Source organism: Melospiza georgiana, chromosome 6 (assembly GCF_028018845.1).
Source record: "Melospiza georgiana isolate bMelGeo1 chromosome 6, bMelGeo1.pri, whole genome shotgun sequence".
Taxonomy (NCBI): domain Eukaryota; kingdom Metazoa; phylum Chordata; class Aves; order Passeriformes; family Passerellidae; genus Melospiza; species Melospiza georgiana.
In genome coordinates this window covers 15,614,821-15,636,570 of record NC_080435.1, presented here as the reverse complement: position 1 = coordinate 15,636,570, position 21,750 = coordinate 15,614,821, and the positions used below count along the sequence as shown (strand labels likewise).

Here is a 21,750-nt window from a genome sequence, read left to right as displayed (position 1 = left end):
CTCAAGCAGAACACCAGGGAGCACATTTTTTAACTTATGAAAATTAATTCATAGCCATTAGACATTGGACAAGTCTTAGAAAGCAGTGTTAAGAATATGCTTTAAAAAGACACAATTTCTACATATGAAGGCTAAAGAGAAAAACAAAGTTGAAGCTTTAGACATTAGTTTTCAATGGATAATAATGGATGAATTTGAACATTTTCAATTTACAACCTGAACAACCTCCAGACTCAAAATTCTACTCAAACATCTCTTTTTAGAAACCAGCTCTATAATTTTTTGTGCCACAGAAAACAGCTCCAGACAGAGCATTGCAAAGATTTAGTAATTAACAAAGGTGATGAAACATGATGGAACAATGAAATATTATGAGCATTACCTGGAGAGGAAGGAGCGCTGGAAGACTGCTGGTCTGTGGAAAAGGATGGCCAGGAGCGCTGACAATCTGAGTCAGAGTGAACATGCACATGAGACAGAGATAGGAGAGGTGAAAAGAAAAACAACAAAAAAAAAAAAAAATAGAAGATCCAGACAGACAGCTAAGGAGATGCAGACATACCTAAAATTTAGTATATTCTACCTGACACAAAATTTAAAATACTATAGAAAACAGTGTATGAAACTGTACAAGAGTGCAGATTCATGTTGGCAGAATGTTCACTGGCCACTGTGGAGGGGTCATGGCTTTTCCAAGCTCATTTTTCACGGCAGTGTCAACTGGTGCAAGATATTCCTCCCTACAGGCCAGTCACTGTTTGCCCCTTTCCTCCAGACTTCTGGGTTTCTCAAGTCTTTCCCTTTCCTAAGTGTCCCACGGGTCAGACCCCTCTCATTCTGGCTCACACTGTTCACAAAGCAGCTCTCTCCTGGTCAGGGTTCAGTGCTGCCAGGTGGATGGGGCAGTTTGGACACCCACATCTGAAGCTTCCAAGCACATCCCATAAAAAGTTTTTGAAGCTGCCCACTTCAACCAAGTAAACCAAGTGCCTGCCTCAAGCTGAATTTCTTGGGGAAATGTTTCAGGCAAGCAAGAGGAGTCAGTGATGAGAAGGAGTCTCAGCAAAAAACACAATCTTTACATTGTGTTTAGTTCTTTTGAATAGCATTATGCTATTAATAACTATTTGATTAAGAACTGCCTGTGAATTCACACACTTGGACAGGCTGATACTTCTCAGGAGTGGTGCCTTACTTTTATGCAATGAGAAAAACTCTTAAAATAAAAAATGCATTGGAGTAAAAAACCAGAAAAAAAGCCCCTCATTTTGCAAGTGTCCTCTCAGTGCTACACATGTCCTGGTTCCAGCCAGGACAAGGTTAATTTTTGCAGTAGCCAGGATGGGCCATGGATCCTTTGGGTTTTGCTGTACTGACGATGCCAGGAGAACAAAAGGAGGGAGAAAAAGCTGGAAATCCCTTGTTGCACAAAATACTGGCAGGGAAGCCAGATGAGGGATCCAGGAGTGTGAAGACTGAAGTATAAGTGGGCAGCCTAAAAATTTACTGAATGTGAGAAAGCAGCATATGGATATGTTACTAGAGGCTTTCTGAAGGCCTAATTAAAGCTGAATGAGTATCCTTTATCCTTGTACCTTCTAGTTTCTTCCTTCTAAACTTTTGACTTGGCAGCTCCAGTTTTCTGTGCAGATAATCTTTTTCACAGAAAGTAAAATAACACACTCTCCTCTTTGAGCTGCTGTGAGAACAGTGTTGGACACCCTCTCAGCTCCACTGAGGTCTGGTTGCCTGGCTGGGACACAGAAACTGAACCTGTCATGGCTGGTAAAGTTCCTCTGATATTTCCCCAAGATGAAGGCATTTCTTGTTCACGTAAAACAGGTGATTTGTTTGGTGGCTCTTTCTGCCCTCCTCATCTTCTTCCATCATGTCTATCCCCACCAAAGATGCACCTCGTGGAATGGTGGAAACTGGGAAAATCAAGGATTGATGGGGGGAGTCCAGGAGATTCAGTTTGGTTTTGCTGTTTTAACACCTTAATTGCACCTGTGTCCCATGTGGTTTCAGGGGTGAAACTGAACTTTGCCATTTCTGTCAATTTAATCCGAGCCTGAGCATCCTTGCACTCAGCCACTGGAAGGAAGCCTCTGCTGTCTGCAGTGGATTCAGAGCAAACTTACAGGTGGCTCATAGCACTCTCACTAAATCACAGAGGTCTTTTGCCCAGACCTAGCCCTAATCCTGCTGTCTTTGGGGAGCACTCAGTTGCTAAGGAAGTGCCTAAGCAAGCACATTAGAAACATCACAGGACTACATGGCTGCTTAAGTGATCACAGAATCCAGACAAACAGTAAAATAAATTAATTAATTTATGGGTCCCCATCTGTTCACAAATATCGACGGCATATTTTTACAGGAACAGATGCATGTACTTCAGAATGCATAGCACTCGGGGGTCAAATCTGAACCTAATTCAGTTATTTAGAAATTAATTTGCATCATATGCTTAGATAACTACTGGATGAATTATACCTTATTTAATAGAAAATTATAGTTTTCTATTGGCAATATACGCAATAGCAATTTTTCTCAAATATAAAAAACCATTAGAGGTTCTGTACTTATACAAATGAGTGCTCAGTTTTCTCTTTGTAATGAGACTGGGTGCAGTTGTGATTCCAAGTGTGAGAACGCACATTTTCTGTCTGTCTAGATCTCCTTGGCTGCAAAAAATTTCTTAGAAATTATACGGCACTAGACACACATGAAAAGCACTGCAAACATTACACTGTCATAAGCTGACATGCCATAAACAGAATTATTTTCCTCAACTTACCAGGCAATTTTAACATTCCTGTTTGTCCTGTATACTTGTAACAGTTTATAGAGGAGAACACAGATAAAAAAGAAAAAAGATAAGTGTCAGAAGAAATGAGAGAAATCCTTTTACAGAAAGCTATAGAGTTGACTTTTGAAATAGCAAGAGCAGGCTGCCATCAAATTGTGTTGTCCTTAATCAGCTCAGAAATTTAGTGGTAAAAGGTGGGACTTTACAACTCGAAGCATGGTTCTGTAATTTGATTGTTTTGAAGAAAGGTGTCTGTACTCAAATTTTGAGACACTCAGTACTTGTCCACCTTTTAGCAGCTATGTCATTTCTACCAGCAGATGCAACCGGCAACTGTTCCTTAGCAGAGGCCAAGAAACAGTGGAAAAGCATGGATGATGCAGAACAACACAACACAAGCACACCAAAATAGCACAAGGAAGGCAAGACTTTCTGGTTGCGCTAAAATATGTCCAGTGCCAGCCCATGCTGCTGTCTTATTTTCAAGTCCATTATGTTTATTCATGTCAGCCAAATTTTTGAGGAGAAAAAACATAAGTACTTAAGGTATCTATAATAAATAAAACACACCATAAAAATTAAACCTTGCTCTTGTTGCCAAAATTTGAGCAACACATTAAAAACTTCCAATAAAAGTACATTTGTAAAAATGCCACATTTTAAATTCAGAGTTATTCTGGAAGTTCAGTGCAGCAAAAGCAAATATAGATAAGTTATTAATCATAAGGTGATTATCAACGTCCTGTCTTCCTTTTCGTCATACAGTAGCATTTTGTACATTCACAGTGACACTTAATACAGATGGATCCACATTTATCTTAAGTACTTCTGCTTTCAAAACTTGATTCACAGCCTACTGCACAGAGCAGATGGCATGAGCACATGATGATTTCATGCAGCAGACTATGTTTGGTGCAGCCAAGGCACACCAATCCTTTTTGGTTCAGGTACAAGCACAATAGTAACACATCCTGGGTAAATTTCACATGGAAAAGCTGACAGCTAAACCCTGTAATTTCAATCAATTGCAGAATTGGGGAATGTATGCACCGGCCTAAGAGTCTGCCTGCTGGAAGAGCCTAACCAGCTCTTCCAGCAGGCGGAAATGAAAAATTATTTTGTCTGCAGTGAAGCATGCTCATTAAAGCAATGGTTAAACCTCACCCAGACAAGCCAGCAACCAAAGGCAAAAAAGCAAAGTATTCTTGCTTTAGAATGACAAGAGCTTGTTCTTTCCCTCTTTACTACAGATACTAAAAAGGACCTGTATGCAAATCTAATCATGGAACTCATCACAGTTACTGGCATTTTATAATGGAGCCTCTTACCAGCATGTTCAAATGGTTCAAAACTGAAATCAGTTTTCCTGTCCTCAGCCACGTGGTCATAAGTGATGTGCGGTATAGCCAACATCCTGTCTGGAGAAGACGGCCCATTGTCCTTGTCTAACTTAAATTTCTTCTTTTTAACCTAAAAAAAAACCCCACATAAATTAAATTACTCAAACCAAGTCACACAGAGTTGTCTCTTCAGTGACGCCTTCAATAATAACACAGTCCCCAATGAGCTATAACCAATTAAAAGAGTGCCTGAATTACATTTGCACAATCCTGCACTGTGTTTCTCATTATGTTGCCCCCTCATCCTGCCAAAACTGGCTAATCACTAGATTTCTGCACATTGTCATTTCCAAATCCCTTGCCTGCAGTTAAAAAAGAAAATCTGCTAGTTATGCAGCTGCTTATATAAATCAAACTATTCCAGAATATCTTTATCATTTTATGGATGCAATAAATCACACCTTCAGCACAAAGCCAATGGATATATTGCTACTGAACTCAGATGAACCTTGGAGATACAAGAGAAGGTTTTTGCACAACATCCTCTCCATTTAGCTTGAGACTGCTGTGCAATACTCTTACAATGCAGAGGATGGTGTACTACATAATCTAAAGAGTCTGACAAAGGGGTTTTGTTGCTGTATTTAAAACAAAATAATTCTGAACTTATGGAATCTGTTAATAGGACAATATTACTCTATGAAGGCACAAGAAGTCTTTACCATAAAAGCTTAGAAAATCACAAAATCAATAGGTGAGAGAAACAGAAGCTTTTTTGGGGTTTTGTTTGTTTGTTTGAATCAAGTAAAAGTTACGATTTTGGAAATATGACGAAAGTGATTTTCTTTTTATTTTTTACCTTTCCTTATAGTTTTTCAAACAACAGTAGTAAGTAACTAGCTGACGTGCCTGAGTTAAGTCATTATTACTCTTTTCCATTAAAAAATCAAGTTTAGAGAAATTCAGCAAATCAGCTTCTAATTTATAATGTTTGGATACTCAGTCAAAACTGAAATGTAAATCAAAATTTGAAACCAAGTAATAATCTGTAAAACAAGCAGAACAAATAATCTCTAAAGAGTAAAAAAACTCAATCTGACTTAAAATCTTCAAATTACTATAATGTGAATCAATTAGTTATTGATACCATCACCGATTTCTTTGGTTTTGGACTGGGTGAGAGCAAATGGTAATTCCTGGCAGGTTTTCGAATGTATATTTTCCATGTAGAAGAGTCTGGGTTTTCTGCAGCGTAGCATCTCCATGCAGTCTGGAACAAATGTTTTAAGCAACAGAACAATTATTCAATCAGATTAGTGGCTCACTGTACAACACAGTAACTTCAAGTAGCATGTCAGTCATTCTTTACTTAATGATATTCTTTAATTTGCCCTCTGGAAACAAACCCAGCATGGTTTATAACTCTTATTTAGTAAATAGAAACCGCATAGTTAGAACTGGGAAACCACACAGAAAGATGAGTCCTTTCAAGTGCAACTTTTATTCTCAGTAGCAACAAACAAATAATGAGAGAGAGCTCTAGACCAGACTCAAAAAAGGGTCTAAATTTTATGTTCTGCCCCAATTTCCTACCTGACTTTAGGCATTTTGCCTATTGTATCCTATGTTACAGGCCCCTACTCAGAAAAAGACAAAAATGGTTCTTTCATGCCTCACAAAAATATGACCAGAAAACAAAAGGAGTTGTGATGTGGTCAGTAGGGCTATATTCATACGAAGAAATGCAGCTGTGGGCACAACAGAATAGTACCAGTGGTTAACCAAGAGCCAAAACCCAAACCCAGAACTCCCTCTTGCCAACCACCAATGCTAAAGTCCCATGTTCTAAGGCAAAAGGGAGGGAAAGCAGGGCTAGGAAACAAGACCAACAAGAAAACACTACTGCATTCTCTCTTAACTGTGTAAATACCAGAATTGATTAATAATGAGTCTCCAAATTAAAAAGGCAGATCCTCACCTACTACATGAAGAAAGGACACACATACACAAACAATCTAAAGCAGGGAAGGCCACAAAACCCTGCATGAAAGAAACAAAGCAAGGCAGAATGAGAGAGCTAAAGAAACAGCAGTTGGAAAGTAAAGAGTAAGTAAACTTACAAGTGATATATGGTGATATGAGTAAGTAAACTTATTTCACTATATAAATCCCTCCATGATTAACAGAAGAGTGGAAGAAACAAATGACCTCTAGAAGAAACCAAGAAGGAATACAAGGAAAGAAAATTACTCATCTAGGCTGTTCTCTTGTCTTGTACCTGCTTTGTAAACATCTTGATTTAACAACAATCTTTTTGTAATTTGTAGAGCACTTACTGAATTGGGCATTCAGAAGTCTGAGACTATTAGTAAATCATGACTACAACTATTAAGAACAGGTACTCTGGAACTCATTGTCTATCCTTTACTCTTCCTTAACATTTCTAATGGAACCCATTCTGGACATGCAGTCTCAGGCTTCCCAATAATTTGGTGTTCATTTCCCAAAAGAATCAGTGGGAACATTAAAAAAAAATCCTTTCTTGACAAAACCATACCATACAAGTCTCAAGATTTTTAGCTAATCTCTGGCTATAACCAGGGCCTTTTTCACATAAACTCTGGGACTATTTAGTTTCAAGCATAAACTTTACAGTTAGCTACTGTTTCCATAAAGATCCTGACCTGGAAACCCACATTCACTCATGAAGCTAGAGAAATAAGTCATATGAGAATGAAAAAATGATATGGCGTGTATCAAGTTTCCTTTCAAATTTGATCTCTGTGCTTCTAAAGCTATGTGCAGGTACTGAGTAGAGGGAGGAAAAGCTGGAAAAACCTAGAATGAAACCATGTTAATACTTCTCCAGGGTGCAATGCTGGGTCCAACAAAGTAAAGGATAAAATCACTTCTACCATACTGATACTGAACTGCAATTCCATTTATAACAGGGGGATCAATATTTTCCTGTCAGTCAGTTATTCTACATGAAAAGACTGATTTTAAAGAGTCCCAGTGGTTTCCAGCCACCTATTCTAGAGCTGAAAAGTCCAAACAACATTTTCCTATTTAAGATTCTGACATATTTCTCCTAAATTTGAAATTTTTGAGAATTTAGTTGTACCAACTGAAGCATATTTGACATTTGTCTTTAAAGCACAATTCTATGTAAAACTTCCTCTTTTTTTCATTACTCTAAGCATAACATTTCACAACACTTTCCTCAGGTAAATTGCTTAATAATTGCAGGATAACTTTGAGTTTTGATTTTAACCAGCTAAATTAAACAGTTTACACTGATTTGGGAGTGCACTTTTCTGCTCATTAGTTTATATTAAAGACTGGATTTCCAAAACTTGCATCTGTAATTTCTGCACAGTTTTTAATGGGAATCAGGGAGGGGAAAATTGCCAACAGCTTGGAAAAAAAATAAAAACCACAACAAAAAACCTACTATAAATGGAAAGAGATTACAGTATGCAATATGCAAGAACTCAGTACCTGTATAAGAGAAGCAGCAGCTGGAATCTGACGGTTGAAATGCTTCTGTCTTTGTTTCTGTTGTACCTTTAGGGCAAAGCCTGAACCAAGAATTCCCTGTGGAAAGAAGAAAAAAACTTTTTTTTTCTTTTTTTTTTTTTTTAAAGAGTGGAGGGAAAGAGCCCCACATAAAATTGCCAAATTATGTTGTGGTAATAAACTTCTATTCAGCATCATAAAACCCAACTAATTATTTTGAGGAAATGACTTAATACAGTGAAATTTTTAGTCTCAGTTATTACTTGCTGAAGCCAACTGTGAATGCTACCATGCCCTGATGCAAAACCTGCTGGACTCAGACCCAAAAGAGGAAACAGAAATGACATTTCATACCCTCTAAAAGTCTCACAAAGTCTTGTGTAGGAAAATGACAGACTACAGGAGAAAAAAAAAAATCAACCTGATGGGCTCAACTACATTTTCATAAGAAATAAAGCTTTGGCAGGGCATGATTACCATACCGTAGTAAAAAGGTCTAGTGGGTTTTTAACTATGGTATGGTAATTTCTATATCCATATATTAATCCCTGGTGATTAATCCCTGGTGGGAGTGAGGAAAGAGGAAGAAGAAAAGAAAGAGGCATATTTCAAAGTGGTCAACTGAGTTGAACACAAAGCCATCCAATTCACTCTCAGGACAAGGGACATGGACTAATGGCACTGGATGGTGTGAAACCTGAACTAGACTCCAAATGTAATACAGATATGAAGTCCAAATTTAAGTAAAGAGCAAAACCATTTATGTGGTCATTTGCACAGCTATAGACATATTTAACAGAAGTTTTAGTAACAGGTGAAAATGAAATCTTTTATAAATTGTCTTACATGTTTACACCTACTCAAGAAAGCACAATTCTTTTTCTACACACAGTTGAAGGCATCAGAGCAGCCAGGAATCTAGGCTTGACCTCTAAGAACTCTATTAATCATTAAATATTTCGAAAGGAACATGAAATGCCCTTCCTATCATATTGATTTAGTAAAGATCAAAGAGATGATGATGCTCACACACCACATATTTGGGAAATGAGTGATCATTGCCAGATCCAGAACCCACACCAGTTGCATTTAGCCACTACAATCACTTTTGACTGTGATCTCAGCCAGATCCTCCTACTTAAAACACCAAAGTCTGAAATACAGCTTCAAACCCTGAATTCCCCCTTGAGCCAACCCACACAAACAACTTCACTCAGTAAGGAAAATCCCACTAATAAAGGGGTGATTGGTGGTGTTCTACTTCAACAAAGGTTAGGGAAATCTGACAGGTAATCATAAAACATGGCTGTGAAGGCACAGCTGCTACACAATCATTTATAAAACATTTTTGTGGCATTTTAGACTGATTTTAAAAAATCAACTAACCAAAACAAAACTCCCCATCACCAACACTCTTCAGTCAAAAAAAGTAGGTTTTGGCATTTTCCATACCAATCATTTCACTTATCCGATTTCTCTTCCAAAATAAAAGTGGAAGAGATTAGAATGAGGAGGGGGGGAAGCATATGCTTTAAAGGCAAACTGATGCTGGAGAATTTAAAGAACTTAATTATCCTCTTCTATAAAAGGTTATGTACTTTTAAAGTAGGCAACTAATTTTAAAAGGTCACTGGTGTTTTCATGCTGTGAAGAACTTTTGTGATGGTACTGGCATAAAAGTAATCCCATCTATTCTGTACCATCCCCACCACTTCTTCATTAGAACTACACAAACATCTGCTAACATGACTGCTTGTGTCCCTGAATTGAAAAAAATAAATATGTAAACAGAATGCTTCAGGTGGCACAAACATTTTAACAGCACAACTCAGGAGTCTGGCTAAATTTGTGGAAAACACACCCTTAGCTACACCTGGCACTGAATATTTGGATTTTCAAACCATAGTCCAAGATTTGCTGATTTTGAATTTACCCTTGGAACTCAAGTGCCTTGTTTCTTGTTTGAAAGCACTCAGGAACCTGTTTTCAGTGCAAATAAAGTGCCAGAACAGCTTCAAAAGATCAGTTCTAGATCACTTTTGAAAACAGAACTTTTGCCATGGACAGATATTAATTTTGTGAAGAACTGCATCGGTGTCTCTGGCTGCTGATTGCTGTCTTTCTGACAGTGACGTATTTTTGGAAGCTTTTCTAGAAGAAGGATGTACATGAGAATTCTCCAGTTCACCTTGGACCTACTCTGTTGAGTAAACTATGAGTGAATGTCTTAAAAAAACCAAAACATCATTAAGTCATCACAAAGAAGTAATTAGAAATAATTTCCTTTACACTTCTGAGATAGGCTAGGAAAACTACATGGAATTAAACATCTCTTCCTCAAATCCTTCTCAAATCTAGTGCCTCATACAAAAACCACTGCATATTTATTTAGCTACTTCTAGAAGCTCTTTTGTTCTACAAGCTACATAAATTTCAGATACACTATACAAGCTTAATACAGAGCTGACACAAAACCAGGTTAAATGAAAGGTTAAAGAACAATAACAGAAGTTCCCTCTGATAACTAATGAATCAGCATCAAATTTTTGCAAAAGTACAAGAGAACCTACCGCAGGCAGTGCAAAAAACGAGATTGCAAACACTGAAAAACAAGAGGCAATTGTCTTTCCTATCCAGGTCTGTGGCACTTTATCTCCATAGCCAATAGTTGTAACAGTCACCTGCAAAGAGAAATAAAGAGGGCATTACAGCAAGTATTAACAAGGCATTTTGGGCTTGTTGCTCTCTCTTCCTTTTTTATTTCAAAGAAGCATTAGCTGCATTCCTGACCCTCCCACTGCCAGCCTGTGCGACACTAATGAAGGTTAACTCTTCCTTCCAGGATTGCTTCCCCACCTAATACTGAATGGAAAAACATATACAGGAAACTGAATCACAACAAAATACACCTTTAAAATCTTGCAAAGTAATTTAAGCATTCATGGCTGAGGCAACTGCACAGCACACGAAGTTACTGAGACAGGGGTTGCCTGCCCAGTCACACAGTTTCCTTAGGGAAAGGCTGCCAGCAGTTCTGAGCTGTGATTTGGTTGATGGGCAGGAGAATATTTTGCTGAGAATGCTGCATGGAAAGAGCACACACACTGTAAGCAGGCACTGTGTCTGAGGTCAGGCATGAAGCACTCTAGAGATAACATTGGTACAAATAGCAAGAGAGACTGAACATTTTCCATGTAGTAAAGACCCTGAAAACAGCCCAATGAATCACCAATTCATATAAAACACTGAGAGCAGGAACAGATGATTTAAATGCAGGAAACATCTGTTGAGTTTGCCCTTCAGAACACTGAAGCAAAGATTACCACCACAGTGATGCAGCATAACAAGGCTTAATAAGTCATTATTTGCATGAGCTCAAGGAAAGAATGCATTTGTTTGAAGCAGGAGGATACATTTGACATCTGAGAACAATTTAAATTCACCTATGTCACCAGCTATTTCTGCATTTGTAAATTAGAGATATTTTTATCTGTGACTTCGAGGAAGGCTAAGCAAATCAGAGCATGGGAAACCACGTGGAGCCCTCAAGCAGCTGAGGCACAGCTCAGCTGTTGGCTGGTCAGACTTTCTTCTGGCCCTGTGGGTTTCCACCGCCCAGGACACAGATGTTGGTCCCACAGTCACACACAGGCCATCCTCACCCTGTCCTGAACGTGACCACCCTCTAAGCAAAGTCACTGTGCGCAAGTCAAACCCAGGACAAAAGGGGCAGCTTGAGGTGGGGATGGTCGTTGCAAGTTTCTCACCAGCTGCTGATACTCAAACATTCATGTGTTTTTAGTTTTTAATACAAGTTTTAGATTTTAATTTTTAATACAAGTTTTCAAAACGTGGCCTTCTTCCAAAACTGTTTCATACCCCACAGAAGCATTGTAAGGGTTAGTTAACTACCCAAGCACCTTTGTCTGTATTCCTGAAATTGTTATTAAAAGTATACCACATTCAGGACCTGATGAGGGAAGGAAGCGTGATGTTATCTCCTTACCTACATAGGAGAGTGGCTCAAAAAGAAAATCCTAAAGTCTAATTACAATTTCACTTTGAAAAATATGGAATAAAAAAAGAAAACATAATTATGGGAAAATTTACAGTCTCCAATGCCTTCTTACAGAGAAGATTATGAGAGAAAATAATGGTTTATGCTTCTGTTTTTGAAAAAAATTATAAATCCTTGTAAGCAAAAAATGTTATCAACTATTTTGTTTTACAGTACTAAAATCATGCTGAAATACACACATTAACTAGAAATGTGAAAAGAAATAGGTGCTTCTGAGCTCACCAAAGTATAACTGAAGAAGAATTCATATACATCTAAGTATTTATCTCCTCTTTCCTACCACATCCCTGCCCCTTCCTTCTGAATTGGCTTATATGAACCATCAGTAACACAAAAAAAGTATTTCCTGTGATGGTTGTCTAGCAGGCTTTTAAAAAAAAAAAAAAAAAGTTTTGGAAATTGGGTTGCAAATTAAAGTCTGAAGTTAACTTTTCTTCTGCCCTCATAACTCTAAACCATCTACAAATGCAGTGTATTCTGAAATTGCATTTTCTTTTTTCCTCAAAATACATGCTGTTGAAATATTACACGCCAAGTTTCTGCCCTAAGTCATTTTTTACAGCTGGATTAAAACTCCCTAAAGAGCACAATACTAATTTTACAGTTGTAAAAGAGGACATTATAATGGAAATACTGACTCAACTTCTACTCTACCATATTAAACGTGTTGGCATAATGAAATTAAAATTATACAAGATCTCACACATTGAATTTCATTGAAAAGCCTGTAAAACAATTGCTTTAATTAGGAACAAAATCATATTCATCCACTGACTATTTTAGAACTTTGATCTGATGAACATCACCAGCGATTTAGGCATTAAGACTAATGTTGTTCCCATTACATATGAATCAAAAGTCTGAAGGGAGGAATATGAAGCAAAAACCCACCCATAAAGAAGAAATAGTAATTTTCATCAGCACTATGTAGTAGGGAAAGGATTTTATTTTAGGCTATACCAGACTAAAGTGAGCACAGGAAACCAATCAGTTAAGTAAGGATGTTCTGTCTATGAAATCCTTGCTGTGTACTTTGGAAAATTTGGATAGCAAACAGCTCTAAAATGCAAGAATCTTCACTTGTAACAATATCTACATTTGTACTTTGCAAGTAACAATTTTAAAAGGTTTCCTCACATCTACCCCATAAGAGTTCCTTGTATGAGAACAAAATGTAGTTGGAAGCACTCATGGAGTTAAAGCTCAGAGATGAGAAGGCAGCTGCGAAAGGAAGGGATGCCTTTCAATTGCAAAAACAATTGAAAATATCTTCATCTTTCAACCCCTGCTCCAACAATTGCTAAACTAAACAAATCGCCCAGAAAAAAATCCAAACACATAATCCCCAACAGCTGAATTTTTTTTTAAAAAAAGGATGTCACAGGTGTATACAGATGTTGGTCCCACACAGAAAATTACATAGAAACTAAAAATGACATCTTCCCTTCTGTCAAACATTGAAGTCAGTGTACAGTTCTCTACAGCCTTTTTATTTGAGAAGAGTGGAGAAAAGGGTTCTGAGTAACACAAGATCTGTGAGATAATTTTTCATGAAGCTATTTTTGAAATGTATGTCCAACTATTTTATAATTTAAGTCAGATTACTTTTAATTTAGCAAAAATTTTATGCATGTGCATAAAAAGTTTTGAGTGGAATTTCCTTTAACATTTCAGCAAAGATTTCCCTCAACTTTGATTTTCAATTTACATTTAGCACACACACATGGGCTTTACTAAACAGGACATTGTTTAGTATGCTTAAAAATAAGCATACTAATTTTGCGTATGCTTAAAAATAAGTAAACTTGTAAATGTTCTATGGAATTTGGTCCTTAGTGAAAAAGTCTATCTTCTAAACTGTAATAAATAAAGGAACCATAAATGCTCAAGTAGAGCTGTTATTTACACAAAACTGCTTGCTTCAATTCAAAGCAAAAGGCACAGAGAAATATCCATGCATGGGTATATTCAATAATTGCTTTTGGAAATAGTGTTCATGATCAAAGAGACTGTTAGCACAGTTTTTCTGAGGCATGTTTGTGCCAAAGTGAAGGTTGGAAATTGTGTGTTTATTCAGTGGATATCAAAAGCAGAGCTCCTCTCTGTTGCTGTGAGATAGGATTGAAATGAATGCTCAAAGAGAGAGGGGGACAAAAAAACAACACCACAACAAGCCACAAGCAAACGCTAAGACTCACAAAACCCCCAGAGACAGTGAGCAGGTAATGCTTTCTGAAGGTGCTCATCTCTGACAGACACGATGAGAACATTTATCCTATTTTTTTAAGTACCTGCTTTTTAAATTTTATTTTTAATGTTTTCCTGGTTTTATTTGCCTTAAATTTAATATAAGGTCTTTAAATTGTCAGTCTGGACATGACAGACAGTATATGCAGAGTTATTTTGAACATTGGCACTGGAGAACTGAAAGATGCACCACATTATATTTATTTTACTTGCTAAAATTAAACCTGTTTTTGAAGGATGTACAGATATCCTGCCTGTGGCAGAATTTATACAGCTTGCACTGTATTCTAAAGGAGCAATAATACAGACAACTCTTTATGCTGTTCAAACTCTTTAGGTTTCTTCAAGCCCATAACTGACAGGGCAAATAGCTACAGTCCGGAGTTGTCAAGGAAATTCAAATAAAGCCCAGGAGGCCAATTCACATATGAAAATGGAAAAGCAATGTAGATTTATAAATAACAACAATGACAATGAGGAACATTTAATTACAAGTTATGCACCCTAAGGGGGTGCCTACAGTCAGCCAAGCACAGCAATATGAAAGTACCCAACTCCAGATGCAGTTTAAGTGTTGGTAACACACTTAGGTTTAGTTGTGGTAACACAGACCTTTTATATGGTTTACCTCAGCTATATTGCATATTCTGTTACTGCTGCCCAAAGAACTTAGCAGTGCACACACAGACTGAGATAACAAAAATGCACAGTCTAGACAGTGAGACAAGGGGTGTGAAAACACTGTCAAGGGCTTTTTGAAGCATTCTCATTTGTGGTGTTTAAGCAATTTGGAAAATTCTGGCTAAGCATAACCAAAGCTTTCATGGTCTAACACTTGAGAAGGTTTTTGTACGAGTTTGAGACCTCTATTAGGAAGAATCCTTGTGACTTCCCAGCTATTTGTTGAATCATAGAATGGTTTGGGTTGGAAGAAACTTTAAAGACCACCAAGTTCCAACCCCCTGAGATGGGCAGGGACACCTCACACTAGACCAGGTTGCTCAGAGCCCCATCCAACCTGGCCTTGAATACTTAGAAGGATGGGACATCCACAGCTTCCGTGGGCGAAATTCTCTGTCCTATTTTCCTCTTGGAAAACGGATATTTCCTGTTTTCCTAAATTTTATGGGTTTTTTCCCTAGCAGAAAGAATGAAGAATATTACAGTACCAAGAAATCAGAAATGGATGGACCTGAATACCTCTCAGTTTTGTTCTGCTAAATCTTCTTAGCAGTTAGTAGAAGTGTGTTAGAGCAGAACATGGACACCTAATTCTACTTTTAATATTAAAGAAATTACATTATGTGTTCATTGAATGCAGTCTCACACTTCATGTGGCACGCTGCAACACAATAGAAGCTATAACAGAGAAAAATATTACCATAATTAAATGTATTGATTAAATAAGTTTATTGTAATTAGGAAGACAAAATAACTTGCACGCCCATTAACTGAACAATAATTCCCTGAAAGGAGAATATTTCAATATCCTGACAGATCGTGTTGCTTCTATGGGAGGTTTTACTGTATTTTCAGAAAGCCAATCTGGTCTGTCACACACTCAGTTTTTAATGGCAACGCCAATGACAGCATGTGCTTTTAAATGCAGCTACATCTGCCACTGTTAATTACTGAGTCATCTGACCAATGTAGTGGAAAATAAAAATGCCATAATGACATGAAAGCACTGAAAAAAGCTACTTGACAGAAAGCCACTTTCTTGTGCTACACAGTAAGTCTTCTGCTCCTAAGAAAGCCTGTATTTAACCATGGCAGACAGCAAGAAGAAAGAATTCTACAGCAGATCATAGCAGCAAAACAACACAACAAAACAAAACCTGTTGTATTCAAAAAGGGCTACATATGCATTTCAGCACCAGCAGACCTGCAGTGGATTTGCTCATCAATGGCTCTTTCCTTCCTCAAACAGCAAGTGATGGTTTGAAAAGAGAAGACTATATGAGCACACACATGCAGACGTTTATCAAAAATATTTCTTAATATTTGTTCTTAAATACGTACATGTATTTTATTATTGAAATGGAGGTGTTAGTGCTTTCAGGCCTATACAGAAGACTTAATAGTTAGCATTATTTTTAACAAAAAAAAGAGAAGCAATGCCTTTTGATTTTAAGCAGCAAAGAAAAAGCTCTAGAAGATCAGCACTTTTGAAAGTGCAAGTATGTTATCAGTGATGTCTATGCATTTTAAAGATCTGTAGCACTTACTGATGACTGTTTGTTTGATTAATCTAATAGAATAAAAGCAGATTAAAAAAATGCCATTGCTTGAATGCTAATGACAAGGAAAAACAGCTTCCCAAAACTACCTTTCTTTGAACTGCAATAGGAAACAGAAATAAGAACAATCACAGAAATGAGAACAATTACAGATGGGAAATCCCAGAACAAAATTGCCAACCTAGTATTTGTATATCCTGTGAGAACGAAAGAGGGAATAGTAACTAGCAGAAGCAACAAAATGAAAATGTTTATGAAAATATAATCCCAGAATAGAGCTGCCACACCAGTAAGTTAATATAATAAACAAAGAGACACTGTCACTACTAATACCAATAAAGGAGAATTTCACTACCAGAACTAAAGATACATCTACACTGAAGTTGCGGCAGCAACTAAGGGGCTTCCAAAGCAATATAACCACCTTAGAAGAGTCTTGTCCCTGGATTTCCTATCTACGTTAAAAGCTTCTTGCTCCAGAATTAGTCCATTCTGAATAAACTGGGAATTACAATCACAGGTCAAACTGCAAAACACAGATAACTGTTTTAAGGAAAAAATCCCAACTCAACCAAAAGATGGGCAAAGAAAACCAAAACAACACAGCCTTCTCAAAAAAACTAACCCTGAGTTAGCAAGACACTTAGCATCTTAGACAGCTGAACACTACCATGACAAAGGCAGCAAGAAATAATCACTGTACCAGCAGGAAAGACAGGATAAAGAAATAGAACATGTGTGTCTGCACTTTTTTAATGTAATGTGATCACTTTAGATCACATGGGACTGCAAACACCACGTAATATTACTGATCTTCTATAGTATTTTTGTGGAGTCACGGAATTACAAATTCCATGAAAGTGTATCAAAGCAGTAAGAAGCTGTTTCAAAGTGCTGCTCTTACTCCATGACTGCTTGAATTTTACTCCACATTGGACAGTGTTAACATGTGAAATTGCTATACTTACTACTCCCCACCACAGGGCGTCTGCATAGCTGCCAAACTCCGTTTCTCCAGAATCATTTACAGCATCTTTCTCAGCCAGGTACACAAAATAAGAGGAAAAAATCAGGCCTAGAAATCCAATGTAGAGTGTAGTTATCAGTTCCTGCAAAGAGAATCAAAATAACGGCATTATGATCTCATTGAGACACCTAAATGTCACAACATTGATGGGTTATAAAAGACAATTGTAAGAGAAAAATGCAATTTTAGCAATCAAAAAATATTGACACTGAGTATTAGCTATGCAAATTAACAAAAAATCCACTGAGATCCATAGACAACAAAGAGTCAAAATGACCTCATCACACAGGACTTGTTAACCTTCCGGCCACCAAAAAGTAGTTGGGTAACTTTTTCAAACAGTGTCAGATTCAAAATAACTCTGGAATTTAAATACATATTTTAGGAAATATTAGAACTAACTTTCAAAAGTCTCATTTTCAGTGGTTGAGTCCAACTACAAGTCAAAATTTGCCGAAGTGGCAGTGAACATAAGGCAGAACAACCACACTTGGTTAAAATAAATTACTATCTGCCTCCACACCAAATATAAGTGATACCAGCAGCAGGGCTGAATGTAGGCTGTTCCGAATAGCAAAGCTTTGGCATCAGCTGTGCCATTCCTCATCAGAGTGCCCAAACTCACCTGTCTGTGTATGAACACCACTGACCCCAGCAGCCTCCAGGTACCGCCCTGACGGTCAACGTGCAGCATCCGTAAGATCTGCAGGAAACGGATGCCCCTGCAACACCATTTTCAAATTAATTGACAGGCCAAACACACAAGAGAAGAAACAGAGGTGGAAAAAGGAACTCTGGCTTCCAAAGCACAGTTTTAAGAGACACAGAGTATTTTATGTTAGATTCAGTAGCCTGTGTCTTTTCAACCCACTCACTCATCTTTCCTCTTTTTATGAAGACCATCTGGGGATATTGTCCAAGGGAAGAACTGACCTTTGTACACATGGCTAGTAAGGATAACTCAAGGATTCAGGAATTTTGGACACAAACTGTAAACACTCTGGAAATCATTCATCAACTCATATTTGACATGTTCACCACGATGAAAAAACAAGATATGGAACCAGCTAACTGAAGATCTGATTTCCTTATCTTTGAGGAATTTCATAGGCAATTTGAACCACACAGTCCAGTAATATTTTAAAATATTCTTTTTATGGGAGTCACTGCAATCCTGGAGCATGGCTGCAGCTAGTGTGAATAGCAAAGCCCACAGCTACCCATTCATCCAAGAAAACCAAGGGGTGTGACCTTACTGAGCACAAGGTGGATTCAGTCCATCAGGAATTCACAATCACAGACGTTTTTTAAAGAAGCATCTTGAAGATGTCAGAGATATGAAGCACCAAAGAATTGGTATAAAACTGAGCTAAGAAACTAAACCAGGATTTGGGTATAACCCACCTAGCTGGGGAAAGAGGGGAGGAGAATGAGTTTCTCTGTGGGTTAGCTTCCCACTAACCACAAAAGTGATACAACAAAATTTTATCTCCCCTACACTTCATGGGATCAGCAATACACAATCAGTGATCTGCTCTATTACATCACACTGGGCAGTGACTCATTTTCTCCTGCAAGAATTGAAACAGGGGGTAAGTTAAAACAAAACAAGAAATGCCACCTTGGTCAGATAGCACCACTTTCTTATATTGCATACAATTACCTGATAGCAGAGGTTGCAAAGACTTGACCTTTAGAGCCCACACAAAGAACTATCATGGAAGCAACAACTACAATTAAATCTGGAAAACAAAAGTCAATAGAAGAAAATTAATTACCAGCATCTTGCAACACTTCTACAAGACTACTAGAACCAAAGACCATATCACTTTAACAAGTTGAACAGTCACTCCTACTTAATATTTTTGTTTATATATCAAGAGATCTCAATTGTGGCATATAAAAAAATTCCATCGTGTAATATCATGGAAAGGTTGTACTAAGATGGGTCAAAGCTGGCCACAGTCCAGAGGAATGAGGAGTTACTGTCAAGCAGCCTGGAATTCTTATTAGCTTTAAGCCAGGAGGAATTTCAGCAGTTTCCATCTATTCTCTCTTCTCCAATTCTTATTTTCTCTTCTGTGCTTAGACAGGATTTTAATTGACAGAGATTTTAAGGTTAATTTCATATATAAGAAAATTGCCTTACTATCATTTCATCTGTCCAGGCCTAAAAGGGAGAGAAAATTGAAATTAGGGTATGAGTCTAATTTAGTTTAAGTTAGTCAGTACTGTATTCTAAATCTACATGCCTCAGGCCTAGTAAATTTTGGAAAGGAACTCTCTATTTTGGAGAATTAAATAGTTCTTGATCCATATCTGGGACAGCAGAACTACATTTTGCTTTCCAAACTGATCTAATTTGGATGATGTTTCAGAATGCTTAGTGTTCTAGCACTTGAGAGAAATGGATTGTGGCCAGAGGGAAAAGATGCAAAGTCTTTTTATAGCTGCAGTCACACCTGAGATGCAGTTGCTATTTACACATATACACACACATATATGGATGGATGGATGCACAGAGGAGCGAAATAAATTTTGTAATTGTAAAAATACCCAGGTACAAAATTTTGTAATTTACATTCGGAAAAACTGCAGATAGTTTATGGAAACCTATGTCCTGTACTACACAATATATAATGTTTCTGAGTAGTGGAAAATGTCACAGAACAAGAATTACTATTCTTCCACAACAATACTCCTCTTCCAATGCCTGATTAATTTATTTAGTCCATATAGATTTGAAGTACTTAAGTACAGGGAAAAGGTCTTTACACTGTTTTATCAATGCTGGCCAAGAAAACACAGATTGATTTTGAATTATGTTTCTTTTGGTGAAACTGTTAAAATTAATGACAAGCATTCTAAAAAAAACAATGATTAGTGACATGTATGGAATATTTGGATGTAATTTCCAGGAACCCTAAAGTCATTTTAGGAAGCCAATTGAATCCCAATGGAATTGAGGTGTCCAGCTCCAAATGCATCACTGAAAACCTTAATTCAACTGATACACAAAGCAACTGCAGTGCATCTATTGCACACCAACATGTGACACACAGCTCAATTAGAGTGCAAAATAAACTCATAATAAACTAGTCAAATGGCTGCTAAAGGGAGAAAAAAAGGCTGTTCAGTATCTTTGAAAAAATATATTTGGGGCTCTTGTACAGTATCTGGGATCCTCAGATCACAGTAGACAGGACTACAGCCAAGACTTATTCCTGGGAAAGCTTAAGATCATTTCTGAAAATTATCTCTTCTGGAAAAACAAACCAAGCTACATTTGTTCTCAAATGACAGTGCCATGAGTTCCTGAAAGGAAATTCAGATCTACATCCACACTAATGACAAGAGCTCCCGCTCTAACTTGGCTTCAAGTGCTACACAAGTTCAACTTCTAAAAGCCTTCAGGGCAAGTTTTACTAACTGTTTACATAGACTTTGCAAGCTTTGCATACTCACCAATGATGGAAATGGGCTTCCTAGCAAAACGAAGCCTTCCCCACACTCCCACGTATTTACTGCGGCATCCTGCTGACCATAGCCGAACCACATACTCTGTTCCAAAGAACACCACTAATACAATTTCCTACGAGAAACACACGGGGAACAAAGTTAATTTTCTACTCCATATATGTCTTTCATCTCTTTTCAGAATGTATTAGAAAGCAATAAATAAAATGTAAAATTATTTATCAACTATAGCAAAAATGATCTGAAATAAAATAGAAACACCTGTAAGAATAGAGGAAGAAAATATTAGGAGCAAAATGAAACACTTTGATTGCGTGCAGTTTGGCTTGTCTACACGTACTAAAACTGAAAACCATTCTGTGCAATTCACTTGGTCTAATTCAAACAAAAGATTTCCTGACTGAGCCAAAGCAAACAAGAGGAGTTTGTATTTAGAAGATGAGCATTTTGCTAGTTTATTGCATTTCTAGAAGAGGTGTGCTTCATGTACCATCTACCAGATCAGCTTAACTTCCCCCTAATTTATACTTTTTCAGTTTCCCTTTAAGCTAACATGGACTGAAAAATGTTTCTAGTATCTATCACCAATATGTCAGTCTCCAGGTACACTGAAGACAAAGTGAGCTCTCTAACACACCTCTCCCATCCTTGTGTCAGCATCTGGGGACTTCAGCAGAAACAGAGATCTAGTCCTGCAGCGCTGCCGGTACCAAGCTACTTATAAACTGCTCACCTATACTCAGGTATGACTTTGGAAATGCCTCCAAGGTGACAGATGTCAAAGACACCTGATATTGTTGTTGATTGGATGGAGGTACAGTTAGGTCCTATATGGAACAACATCAATGTGCAGATAAACCTTGGGCTTTCCACAGACTAGATAAGCAGGGCGTACCCAGCATGGTTTCTGTGTATATCAGGGAGCTACAATCCTCCCTTATTGGCCAACTCAATTAATAAATGGTCACATTTTCCATCAGAGCCAACAACAAAATCTACTTATTGAAATGGTA

General features: G+C 37.5%; 1 protein-coding gene across 1 annotated transcript in view; it reads right to left on the bottom strand.

The window, feature by feature from the left end:
• Positions 1-21,750, bottom strand: part of KCNQ1 (potassium voltage-gated channel subfamily Q member 1) — a 335,951-nt gene that overhangs the window by 229,681 nt on the left and 84,520 nt on the right. The window contains exons 3-12 of the mRNA XM_058026420.1: positions 20,726-20,852; positions 18,924-19,002; positions 17,886-17,982; positions 17,202-17,342; positions 10,239-10,349; positions 7,651-7,746; positions 5,297-5,419; positions 4,138-4,279; positions 2,798-2,824; positions 383-448 (exon numbers count right to left, since the gene is read on the bottom strand). Of these exons, the coding sequence (XP_057882403.1) occupies positions 383-448; positions 2,798-2,824; positions 4,138-4,279; positions 5,297-5,419; positions 7,651-7,746; positions 10,239-10,349; positions 17,202-17,342; positions 17,886-17,982; positions 18,924-19,002; positions 20,726-20,852 (1,009 nt within the window). The remainder of the gene's footprint in view (positions 1-382; positions 449-2,797; positions 2,825-4,137; positions 4,280-5,296; positions 5,420-7,650; positions 7,747-10,238; positions 10,350-17,201; positions 17,343-17,885; positions 17,983-18,923; positions 19,003-20,725; positions 20,853-21,750) is intronic.